This window comes from Schistocerca piceifrons, chromosome 3, assembly GCF_021461385.2.
Source record: "Schistocerca piceifrons isolate TAMUIC-IGC-003096 chromosome 3, iqSchPice1.1, whole genome shotgun sequence".
Taxonomy (NCBI): Eukaryota; Metazoa; Arthropoda; class Insecta; order Orthoptera; family Acrididae; genus Schistocerca; species Schistocerca piceifrons.
In genome coordinates, this window is record NC_060140.1 from 121,259,511 (window position 1) to 121,273,163 (window position 13,653).

The 13,653-nt window shown below is 40.8% G+C and overlaps 1 protein-coding gene across 1 annotated transcript in view; it reads left to right on the forward strand.

The window, feature by feature from the left end:
• LOC124788449 (solute carrier family 22 member 7-like) overlaps positions 1–11,045 on the forward strand; it is a 71,271-nt gene extending 60,226 nt beyond the window's left edge. The window contains exon 4 of the mRNA XM_047255721.1: positions 10,880–11,045. Within this exon, the coding sequence (XP_047111677.1) occupies positions 10,880–11,045 (166 nt within the window). The remainder of the gene's footprint in view (positions 1–10,879) is intronic.
• The last annotated feature ends 2,608 nt before the right edge of the window (positions 11,046–13,653 follow it).

Below are 13,653 nucleotides of genomic sequence, written 5' to 3' on the forward strand. Positions count from 1 at the left end.
AGTTGCAGAACTTTTCATCAATGACAACATTGGAATTGGAGACGACGTCAGTCAGTTAAGTGTTTTTTTTTTTTTATTGTACACCAGATGATGGAATTTTAGTGTTAAGTAGTAAACAACAAAAATATTGTTGATTCAGCAACTGTTGTGTGGATCGTTCAACTTACAAAATTTTGCATAAAATACATAATTGAACCATCAGGAGCTTTTATGTTAAACCCAAATATCTTCCGGTTTCAGTCTTGGACCATATTCATGGATACTAAAAAAGATACAAATAAATGTATGTAGTATTCAGAAAATGTTAACAGTTCTTTACAAAGAAGTGCAAAACAACATGAATACTTAGTGGGATAAAATGGTTTAAGCCACCATATTGCATTAGTCATTACTAAAAATGTGTAGTGCATGCCATGAATGTAAGTTTGTGACACGGGACTTTAGAAGCAAACACACAAATACTAAATGTATACAGAGCAGTAGAAGAGAAGATCAAGACTGTAAGTTATACTTTATAAAAATGATGAGAAGTTTGTCAAAGATCTTTAAAAGAAATTTTTTGTTATATGTGATTAAAAAATATCCTGATGACATGTTACTTGGCAATGTAGAGGACTAGACTATCTTTAGTGAACATATTTGGTATAGTTTCATGTGTAAACAGAAAACTAAGTTTCTATCTCCAGGCATAAGATAACGTAAATGTTAGAGTACAAGGTGGAAAAATTATATAACCCTAATGTTACACAGTATCATATTCATTGCATATACCTAATGAAATGCATGAGTATACAAACAAACGTCAATAATATCATAAAAGTAATGGAAATCGCATCTATAACATTAAAACAAACTAAAATACGGTGCTCTTAAATGGTTTGAAATGTCACTCAGTGATCATATATGTCCAAGTTATCGTAGTGAAAGAATTACTGTCACGTATCGACTATATTTAAAGGAAACCTTCATATGTTAATGAAGTTTTATTACAGTGCTTAACTGGAAGCTTAGTATGTCAGTAGTGCTAGTATCGAAAATAAGGGGAGGGAATAAATAAGAACAGTGTAACCAACCATGTACTCAAATTTGGATTGAGGGAGTATTGACAACACATGTATATAATAGTGGTAGTGATGAGTAACATTCTTTAAACAATGTAAACGTTAAGCTAAAGGCATTAGGGGCTCGACCATTGGGTGTACATTTTGAGAAGCAGATAGAAAAAATTCTTTACATTATCAATTTAAGTGATTGCTAAACAAAATACATACTTGCCTATGTACACACTGAACCTTATTAGATGGAATGTAGATATAGAGCTGCAGATGAATTATGTACATAAAAGCATTTGACAACACAGTTATAAGTAAAAAGAAATATGTGACCTGTTGTTCATTAAAATGAGAACTACATCTTTGGAGTACAAACATACTTTAGGTGTGGAAAACTTATTCACCAGAAGTCCATGTCAAATATAATAAAAGTTAAAGATAGAATTACTGAGTGTTTAGCATATTCAGTGTATAACAACAGGAGAAAAGTTACAAACATCTTATAAATATTTATAATGAACAATGGTAATACACAGGATGTGGATAACAAACCATAATATAATTTATTTGTACTGCAATTGCTTAGTGAAGAATCCTGACAGGGTTATAAAAAAACTGTATGCAATAAAAGTGTCATTAACATAAGGAGTTGACACTGAAATGCTAGGTACAACTTGTCATATGTATGTCAGGCAATCTTTTCACATCACAAAACGAAGTTATAACATCTATCACGAAGACAAGTCTAAGGAGATGGTGTGTAAGAGGGAGGAGTAGTGGTATATTTCAAAATGAAAGGTTAGGGATTAGAATCAGGTAAGTGAAAGACCTCAGGTAAATTCTCAAAGAAATCCTTATTTTTCAAATCTTTTTGTTCATTGAGAACATCATTTGGATCTTTTACAAGGTTACAAAAGATTTCAAGTTCCTCCAGAAAGTTCATACTTAATTCCTTTTTTGCTTGATGTAGAATTTGCATATTCTCATCAATGGTACCTATTGCGTGATTATAAGCTTCAAGATGGAAGCCCTGAGCTGAAGTGTTTGATTGGTGTGTGTATTCAAGAAACGCTGTCTTTAGTTTCCTCCCAGTCTAGCCTATGTAAAAGTTTTCGTATTGTTGACAGTTAATTCTGTGGACATCTGGCCTCCCATATATTCCCTTTTATGCAACTAAATTCTTTTGCAGCGTTATTGAAATGTTATTATGAATTCTACAAGCCAATATTACATTACATTTCCTAAATACATTATTTATTTTGTCCAAGATACTAGCTACATATGGAAGACTTATCTATCTAGTTTCTTAATGCTTTGTCTTTAGTTAGGGTAATTTTTTGATTCGCTATATATGTTTTATCTCTTTCTTTTTCTGTAAGATATTATCAACTAGCCATTCTTGGTATCCATTACTTACAGCTACCGATTTCAGTGTATTTCATTTCATTGTCAGAGTTTATAGTAGATGTGGGGGTTCTTAGCAATCTGTCAATCATGCTATGGAAGTATGCATGATGGCTATATCATGTGGGGGGGCAGGATGTTTCATGAATAATAATATCTGTGGTAGTTTGCTTACTGTATATGTTAAAGGCTAGTTTGCTATCTGCTTTCGAAATCTCTAGGTCCAGGAAATTAATTTTATTATCTTTTTCTATAGTGAATTTTAAATTTGGATGGGTATTATTAAGCAGATTGTAGATTTTGTTGATTACTTTGTCATTACCATCAACTAGTATAATGGTGTCATCTATATATCTTTCATAAATAATAAAGCTGACTGTGTGATCTGATTTGTTGTTTAGGATCTTGTTCTCAATATGATCCATGAGGATATTGGCTAACATTTCAGCTATGCAACATCCCATTGCTAGCCCTTGGGGCTTACTATTGGATGCATTTGTTGCTATAGGTACACATTTCTTCACAAGTAAGAGACATTCTTCGAAGAATTTGCACAGCATACAAACCATACTTAAGGTGTATGAAACTCCTGAATTTTCCAAATCTATTAAAAACTGTGGTAAAAATTGAGATAATTAATTATACAATTTGAGTTTCTTCTAAACATGAGGTTTAAAATGTAACAGGTCATTAATTTTTTTATACATTAAATAAATTCCAGACTTTCATACAGCTGTAAATATTGCCTGTAGGCTGTGCAAAATTCATGTAAGAATCTCTCTTACTTATGAAGAAAAGTGTGCCTGTACTACCAAATGTAGCCAACAGTAAGTAAAAAAATGATGTAATTTCACATGTAAAAAAATTTATTTTTTTTTTTTAACTTCCACCGCCTTGAGTGTGAATCTTGAGTCCTTCCTGGTCATGCTGGCAAAGTTTTATAAATTTATTTGTAAAACTATAGACAGTGGAACTTAAAACTTCCTGTGGTGTCTCTCCTGCTCCAAGTTGCCCATTTGACATCCTACCCCCCTTTAAAGTAAAGCCACTGTGTGACAAGACATGTTTTAGCCCATCCATTACCACTACAATTACTGGAATAGGTAAACGTCAGTGTGTAATTAAATTCTTTCTGATCAGTCCAATGGTTTCACCAACTGGGACGTTGATATATAAGTTAGTAACATCTAATGAAAAAAGGAGTATATCATTAAGTATCCGTAATTCTTTAACTGATGCTAGGAGATCAGAAATGTTTTTAGGATGTATTTTTTGTAGAAGACATATCTATCAATTAAAACTGAATTTAATTTTTGGCTCAAAAGGTACCCTGGCAAAGTTTTATGAATTTATTTGTAAAACTATAGTTTACAATTGGGCGTATAGGAATGTTTTCCTTGTGGATCTCAGGTTGTGCTTGTAATTTAGAGGCATTAGGATTAATGACTAGAGTGACTTTTTTCCCAGTTTTAAGCATAAAATTACAATTTTTAATAAATATCATAACTTTGTCTTGAATTGCTGGAGTAGGGTCCTTCTTAGTTATACTGATCCCACTGTCAACAACAAATTGTTTTATTTGGTCAATAGAATCACTGATATACATTATGAGAACCGAATTTCCCTTATCAGCTTTCAATGTAAGTGCTTCATTTCCACTTAATTTATTTTTAGTGATCTGTCTTTATTCTACATCTCTATTATTTTCTTCTTCCTCCCCTCTTCTATTATTACACAAATATTTATCGAAAACCTATACTACTTTGTCATTGAGTTTTTGTATGCAGCTGAACCTGTTAACTGATCTATATTTTTGTGTGAGCAACAAAACACTTAACACCTTTGTCATGTAGTCTATAGTTGACATTGAAGTTCAGACCTTTGCTGAGACTACTGATTTCATGTGGTTCAAGAACCATGTCAATGATTTTTACCATTTTATCAAAATATTGGAAAGATGGACTGGTGTTACTCTCCTGCAGTAAATGTTGATCTTTCTTTAACTTTTCTATTTTCTTACTGTGCTACTCTAACAAAATTTGTAATTCACTGTCAATAATGGCATCTATAACACTCACAATAGTATTAAGAGAATTAAATTTAAAAGAGTGTGATTATTTCATATAGGTTAAATATGTCTGTCTGCGTAATGCTGCCTGACATTTGGGCTTCTGTTTTAATTCTTTCTGAAGTCATTTGTGTTCACTAAGGCTCTTCATTTTCCTCGAAACAGCACCATTCACTTTTGTGTTGACTTAAGCGAATGTTGGGATTATCTTAGCTGACAGAGACTTCTTGATAAACGAAATCACCTTTGTGCACTTCATTAATTTGCATCGTTAGAATCGAAAAATCACCTTGCTCGCATGGTCTGGCATTGTTTTAAACATTTTTGGAAGGTGAATGTCAACAGATCTCAAGTAATGCATAAAATGCATGTTTGAACCAGCAGGTGCTTTTATTTTAAACCCAAATATCTACTGGTTTCAGTCTTGGTCCATCTTTATATATACTGTCGAAAGATACAAATAATAATGTGTAGTATACAGGTAATGTTAACAGTTCTTTACAAATAAGTACAAAATAACATGAATGCTCACACGGTTAGAATGGTTTAAGCCACCATATTTCATTAGTCATTACTTAAAATGTGCAGCGCATGGCATGAATGTAAGTTGTCGTTTTATGATCTACCTTTAAGTTTTCTTTATGTTCCATCTGGATCTGGTCGTACATGTAACCGCTCGTGTTTTCATAAGGAACATGCCACTATCTACTTCATCAAAATCGCGAAATATTTTGATGTGCGGAGCAGACGTCCTGTGGAGCAGACTCCCAATCTCTGTATATAACAGGCAATGTCCTGACTCACTGACTGACTTATCATTGCCCAGCCCAAACCGCTAAGGATACAAACATGAAATTTGGAAAAGGCGTCGGTCTTCTACTGTAGAGGTCGTTTAAAAGTGGATTTTTCGGTATTCCGAACCTAAGGGGGTGAAACAGGGGATGAAAATTTTTAAGAATTTCGTTACATTAAAAAAAATCTTTGTGCTAAATTTATGGAAATTGATATTTCACTTCTCGTTTAGATGTAAACAAATATTTGTCAGGGGGATGTAAGTTGCTGTGAAAATATCTGTACAAGAACGCAAAAGGCATGATTAAGAAAAGCTTTGGACTCGAGAACCACTTTTTGGTCGGAAGTACATTCGGGAAAGGCCTCACTTATGTGACCCTAATTGGTGTGAAAATTCTAGAAGGTGCTGCAGTTTGTGAACAAGGTAAAAATTCGTTGAGTCTACGAGAAACATGGATCTGAAGATATCCGACTTTAGTGTGGTTTACCTACTTCACAGCTACTTCTACCAGTCGACTGGGCCACTTTCATTTGTCTGATTCACTACGTATTCAGCTTTTGTCAGTTGAAATAATTCCTGCCAACTTCACTGTGTTGTTTCAATGACTCTTAACGACGTCTTGCAGAGCGTACATCTTTCTCGCCGTATTTGGAAGCCAGATATGTTATCTCTGGCGCTCCCCTCTCTGGATGACGTCATCGCTGCCCTGTGCGGGGCGAGCAAGCCATTTCCGACTGTGTTATCCCTCGATTATGGAATGGTGGGCTGCCACTGCCATACCTCGGCTTTGCACTGCACTCTTGGGTTTTAGCAACGGTAAAGCGGATGAAATGAGGAAGACTCGGGAATTTTATTATACTGTCCTTCGCGATCTTTACGACGGTGCTCGAGACGTCCCATTGAGAGTTAAGAATGTCGTTACCTGACGAGTGAAACTCCTGCAACTCGAAAGACTGCAATTAGATGGTCTTCGTTTGCGTTCCCAGCCACATTCGGTTCTCCAGTATGAGTTTGCGCCTGTGTATCATCTAATTCGGCTTCGAACGCTATCTCCAAGGAAGTGTCTTGGTGTTTTTCGGATCTCTACACTGGAGTAGAATCTGACGGAATACGGCCTGCTGATTTTACTTCCCTCCTTGTTAGTGTTGTTGCGCCAGCTCTCCATGAGGAGTTTTTGGCAGCTTTTCACCGTTATTAGGTTTCTCACATTGCAGTTCTCTCTCCTTCCAGCAAATTGCCGGATTTGGAAGTTATTCCCGAAGATGAAATGTTGCAAGGGGTACACATCCCACTCTCTTTTAAGGTTGGAAGAATTGTTTTAATTACCAGGTCCGACCGATAAAGCTACTCAATTTTTATTATAAAATCATAGTACTGGCAATAAATAGCTGTTTGTCGGCTTTGCTTGCTGACGTGGTCGAGTGTTATCAACGTTGCTTCCGGGTCGTACTCTCCTGACTCCCGTTCCTGAATGTCGTGACCTCATCGCGATAGCTTCCTGTGTCCCTTTATCGGGAGGTCTACTTTCCATTCATTCTAATCATACGTGTGACATAGTTAGTCAAGATTTTCTGTTGCGAGTGTTAACAGCTGTTGGTTTTAATGATGCTGAACGAAGGTTGTTCATGTCTCTAGTTACTGATATTCAGGCGCCTATTGACGTGAGTGGTGGTCTCACTCCCCTCATAGAAGTGTGTAGAGGTGTTGCACAGGGTAGTCCGCTATCTGTGTCGTTATTCACGCTGCTTCTGGAACCCATTTTGCGGTCCGTAGCTGCTAGATTGTGTGGCAGGTCGTTATTGGGCGAAAGGTTTATCGTTCGCGCGTGCGCCGTTGGCTTTATGGTGCTTCTTCCTTCTCATGACGAGATACCGATGCTCAAAGACTGTGGGATGCATTTTGTCGTCTTACGAAAGCACAGGTTAACGACCGGAGACACTGATTACTCAATGTGCGGGGATCTGACGCGGTTTAAATTCCATGGGCTGCAGCGGTCGCCCGCCATCGATCGTTTGGTATTGTTATCGATTGTTGTCCGATGAAGATTGGTGCGTAAAATTGGACATCCGTCAAGGACAGAATTCAACGAGCGATCCTTGAACACGTGCGTCGCTCTCTCTCGTTACTTCATAACTTTCAGACCTTGCAAACTTGTGTCTTGAGGAAGCCTATTTTGTTGCCCAAATTTTTGCCTTTCCTGTGATGATGTCCCGAAAGTTATAACGATTATCGAGCAAGTTTATCTGGCGAAATTCTATTTTTCGAGTGCGCTATCCGGTTATGGCGCGACCCCAGCGAGAGGGACGTTTGTGCCTCCCTGATGTTCGGGACGAGGCTCCTGATTTATTTCTTCGACACATTATTTCAACGTGCCTTTGCGTCCCCCAGTGACTTGTAGCTCTCCTATAGATGTTGGTAGGATAGATAATAAATTAAGTCATATTCGTGAACTTTTTCTTGATGTCTGTTACTCGAGGATTGATATTCTTTCCCAGTCTCATCTCTCTGTAAAAATGCTAATATGTCGCTGGACATTTCCAAATCACGCTTTCTCTGCGGAGTCCCCATCATCAGAGACAGAATGGAAGGTTGTTTGATCCAGTGTCAGCCTACTCCTGTTTCCTATGGAGGTGGCGTTCTCGTGGTACCAAGTCGTTCATATCCTTCTCTCCATCAGCGTACGACTTTATCTCATTGACCTTGGTGAGACAGACTGAGGCAGTCGTTGCCATGAAAAAGATACATTTATATCACCAGTTGGTCCCCTGCGGGCACAGACATTGGAGCTGGCTTCGCCGACAATTGGCATTTCTTGCTAGAAGGACGGAAGCGACAATCTCCATTGATATTCTCCCGATTTAGCCTTGTCGCCAGAAAAGAGAACAATACAGTTATGTGGTATGTCGGGCATTATGTACATTACGTGCTGCGGAGCGGGTATGACAAGCACCCTTGTGCCTTTTCCAGTATATGGTTTCTGCCCATTGGATAGGTTGCCACACCATCGTTCACTTTTTGCGAAAATGCTGTGTCTCTTCTTTAGTCGTCAGGGAGTTGGATGATGTGTAGAAACCATTTGCTGTTGGAATGTTTCATTCCTGTTACCTTATTTTTGGTAAAATTGACAAAAAAAAAGAAAGTGGTGAGTTAACCAGTCATCGCGGTATTTTCATTACCGGCCTTTTTCAGGTGTATCTTTTTACAGTTTATTTCATTTTTGTGGCTCTGTTAGACTTTTTGTTTAAGAAATGGAAAAATAAGTTGTTGCAGGGTACGACTAAAAGTGAATTTTTTTTTCTTTTTAAGTGGTGGAAGCCATGTAGGATTTTGTCCCACCATGTTCCTATCTTATTAGAGTGGCAAGTTGTAAGGTCTGAAATAAATAAAAATAAAAGATAAATTAAAAAATACCATTACTATGTGATAATAGAGCGCAGTGGCAGTCGGGGCGACGAGGGGGGGGGGGGGGGGGAGGCATCGTGGCCAGGCCACGACGTGCGACCCTTGCACACGTTGTCCCCACCCAGCCTGAAGTTGTCCCTGGGTCCGTTCTATCTTGCCGTTACAAGCAAGAAAAGAAAAAAAATTAATATTGTCCAAGAATTGTAAGGTAGCATCGTGTAGTGTGTTGCTGGTTCTCACCCCACTGAGTCCAAAACTTTTGATATTAGCCTTCGCGTTTAATAACAAAAAAAATGAAGAAGGAAACAGAGGTTCGAATCCTGGTCAGGCACAAATTTTCAACTTTCCCCATTGATTTAAATGAATTCTTCCTGACAGTTAATGTCCTTAGTTCCTTTGTGTCTTGATTCATAATGGATGCATGGATCAAAATAACCGAAAGACGAGACACCATATACACAGGGTGTTACAAAAAGGTACAGCAAAACTTTCAGGGAACATTCCTCACACACAAAGAAAGAAAATATGTTATGTGGACATGTGACCGGAAACGCTTACTTTCCATGTTAGAGCTCATTTTATTACTTCTCTTCAAATCACATTAATCATGGAATGGAAACACACAGCAACAGAACGTACCAGCGTGACTTCAAACACTTTGTTACAGGAAATGTTCAAAATGTCCTCCGTTAGAGAGGATACATGCATTCACCCTCCGTCGCATGGAATCCCTGATGCGCTGATGCAACCCTGGAGAATGGCGTATTGTACCACAGCCGTCCACAATACGAGCACGAAGAGTCTCTACATTTGGTACCGCGGTTGCGCAGACAAGAGCTTTCAAATGCCCCCATAAATGAAAGTCAAGAGGGTTGAGGTCAGGAGAGCGTGGAGGCCATGGAATTGATCCGTTTCTACCGATCCATCGGTCACCGAATCTGTTGTTGAGAAGCGTACGAACACTTCGACTGAAATGTGCAGGAGCTCCATCGTGCATGAACCACATGTTGTGTCTTACTTGTAAAGGCACATGTTCTAGCAGCACAGGTACAGTATCCCGTACGAATTCATGATAACGTGTCCATCGAGCGTAGGTGGAAGAACATGGGGCCCAGTCAAGACATTACCAACAATGCCTGCCCAAACGTTCACAGAAAATCTGTGTTGATGACGTGATTGCTCAATTGCGTGCGGATTCTCGTCAGCCCACACATGATGATTGTGAAAATTTACAATTTGAGCACGTTGGAATGAAGCCTCATCCGTAAAGAGAACATTTGCACTGAAATGAGCATTGACACATTGTTGGATGAACCATTCGCAGAAGTGTACCCGTGGAGGCCAATCAGCTGCTGATAGTGCCTGCACACGCTGTATATGGTACGGAAACAACTGGTTCTCTCGTAGCATTCTCCATATAGTTACGTAGTCAACGTTACCTTGTAGAGCAGCAACTTCTCTGACGCAGACATTAGGGTTATCGTCAACTGCACGAAGAATTGCCTCGCCCATTGCAGGTGTCCTCGTCGTTCTAGGTCTTCCCCAGTCGCGAGTCATAGGCCGGAATGTTCCGTGCTCCCTAAGACGCCGATCAATTGCTTCGAACGTCTTGCTGTCGGGACACCTTCGTTCTGGAAATCTGTCTCGATACAAACGTACCGCGGCACGGCTATTGCCTCGTGGTAATCCATACATCAAATGGGCATCTGCCAACTCTGCATTTGTAAACATTGCACTGACTGCAAAACCAAGTTCGTGATAAACAATAACCTGTTGATGCTATGTACTGATGTGCTTGATGCTAGTACTGTAGAGCAATGAGTCGCATGTCAACACAAACACTGAAGTCAACATTACCTTCCTTCAATTGGGCCAACTGGCGGTGAATCGAGGAAGTACAGTACGTACTGACGAAACTAAAATGAGCTCTAACGTGGAAATTAAGCGTTTCCAGACTCTTGTCCACATAACATATTTTCTTTATTTGTGTGTGAGGAATGTTTCCTGAAAGTTTGGCCGCACCTTTTTGTAACACCCTGTATAACTACGGCGAGGATGGCCGCTAATGTCTTCAGTTCCTTTGTGTCTTGACAAATTTTACAGAAACAAATCTGGGAACTGGAATATTTATTGAAGCAAGCGGGTATACGCTGGTTGCAGGTACGGACGTCGACCGCTGCAGTTGGCCTGCGTGGTGATGCACGTCGTCAGCAGGGTGGCGATGCTGTTCACTCCGTCACTGATACTGCTGTTCGTCGTGGCGGAGTCGCTAGTGGTGGCCGCCGGAGGCGCCATGCTGGAGTCGGCGGTATCTGTAGGTGAGTAGGGGGGACAATGTGTTGCAGCAATGCCAGAGCGACGTTTAGAAAACCTTAAAAAAGTATTTTTCATGGAAAGAACGGGAAACTACTCTCACAGAGGGCTTCTCATGTTTCTTCACTCTTTTCTTCCTTGATAACTTTTCTCGAGCTTCCATCCGGGTCACGTGGTTAGATGTCCAGGAGCTTCCAGCCGAGAACTACTCATATAAATTAAGGATAATGCTGATACATGGTGAAACAACGCTCTGGTGGGCGGTTTGCGGGTTTAAATGACCTCGGGGTATGGCCATGCGGGTGCATTTGACCTGCGGTCGTCGCTCGGTGCCACTGGCAGTAGTCCACATACGCAGAGGTGTGTTGGTGCATGTCAGAGTACGGTGCAGCTAGTAATTGTGCAGACGTGTTCAGACGTGCTAATGGTGTGTTGAAAATGGCTCGAAGAACACATATTGATGACGTTATGAGGGGTAGAATACTATGGCGATTGGAGGCTGGTCAAACACAGCAGGTCATATCACGGGCCCTTTGTGTGCCACAAAGTGTGATCTCAAGATTATGGCAACTATTCCAGCAGACAGGAAACGTGTCCAGGCGCTACAATACGGGCGTCCACAGTGTACAACACCACAAGACGACAGATATCTCACCTTCAGTGCCCACAGACGGCCCCGGAGTACTGCAGGTAGCCTTGCTCGGGACCTTACCGCAGCCACTGGAACAGTTGTCTCCAGACACACAGGCTACAGACGACTGAACAGACATGGTTTATTCGCCTGGAGACCTGCAACGTGCATTCCACTGACCCCTGGTCACAGGAGAGCCCGTAAAGCCTGGTGTCAAGAACACAGTACATGGTCACTGGAACAGTGGTCCCAGGTTATGTTCACGGACGTCCAGGTATAGTCTGAACAGTGATTCTCGCCGGGTTTTCATCTTGCGAGAACCAGGAACCAGATACCAACACCTTAATGTCCTTGAAACGGACCTATATGGAGGTCGTGGTTTGATGGTGTGTGATGGGGTTATGATTGATGCACATACACCCCTGCATGTCTTTGACAGAGGAACCGTAAGAGGTCAGGTGTATTGGAAAGTCATTTTGCACCAGTATGTTCGCCTTTTCAGTGGTGCGTGCAGTGGGGCCCACCTACCTCCTGATGGATGATAACGCACGGCGCCACCGAGCTGCCATCGTGCAGGAGTATTTCGGAACAGAAGATATCAGGCGAATGGAGGGGCCTGCTTGTTCTCCAGACCTAAACCCCCTCTTGGTCGGCCTATCGCTACACGTCTTCCAACCCCTAGGACTCTGCAGGAGTTCCGACAGGCACTGGTGCGAGAATGGGAGGCTATACCCAAGCAGTTCTTCGACTACCTGATCCAGAGTATATCAACCCGTTGTACGACCTGTGTACCTGTGCATGGTGATCATATCCCATATTGATGTGGGGGTACATGGGCAGGAAACAGTGGCGTTTTGTAGCACATGTGTTTCGGAGCGGTTTTCTCAACTTATCACCAATACCGTGGACTTACAGATCTGTGTCGTGTGTGTTCCATATGTGCCTATGTTATTAGCGCCATTTTTGTCTAGTGCCACGTTGTGTGGCACCGATTCTGCATTTATCCTTATTTTATGAGCATGAGTGTAGTTGGCGAAGCACTGACTGTCGAGTGCACGTTGGTGCTGCCCTTATGTGGCCAAGCTACCTTCTGCGAAGACACTGCTACTCACCGCGGCGCCGTATACGGTAATTTCATCGTTGGTAGCCCGCTTGAACCTTGCAGTAGCCGGGTTCCAAGCTGTGTTCAGCTGCAGAGTGGTCTTTATTAAGGGTGTTGTCAGTCTTTTATGACGCTACTCCAGAACCTATTTGTCCGTTTAATAACAGATGTCTCGTCGAATGCAATTCGGTATACGTTTTCCATTTTCTGCTGTCGGTGATTTCTCGGGATACCGCAGGCGGTAACACCTCTCGTGTTCCACAAGGCGCTGTTTAATGGTACGCATAGTGTATCCGACGTAAATGTGCCCACAACTAGACGGCATTGTATATACGCGTTGTGCGTCTGGAGGCTTTCATCGTCTTTCACAGGCCTCAAGAGCTATCGAAACGATTTTATGCGCCTTTAGGAACCGGTTACTATTTCCGGTTACTGAGCCACAGAACGGCAAAGATTTTTCACTGCTCTACAGGTGTCTTCTTGCTAATGTTCCTCCAGAAAGATGGTTTTCCGAATCTGTTACTGCAGCCGTTCTCCTTCAATATATTGCGTACTTGGTTGAGCTCCTTTCACTGGTTACCAGCTCTTGAAACGAGCTCCGCACAATGTACCATTGTACTCAGTATAGAGCGTTTCTGCTTTGGGTGATGATAGCTGGTACCTTTCAGATACCGTTCGGTGTGAGTTGTTTTCTTCACTCTCGCATCTTACGTTCGTTTTTATGAGTATTTTACAGATCTCTGATATTTCTGCTCCATGTTTGATCTATCTCTAAACGAGTGGATTATTGTTCATTATTAATTTCATTCTTCTATCTTTACTTTTTCCCGCGATATCCAGTGTTACCATCCACTCCTTGTCAGAACTTCTACCGTTTGGATTCTTCTA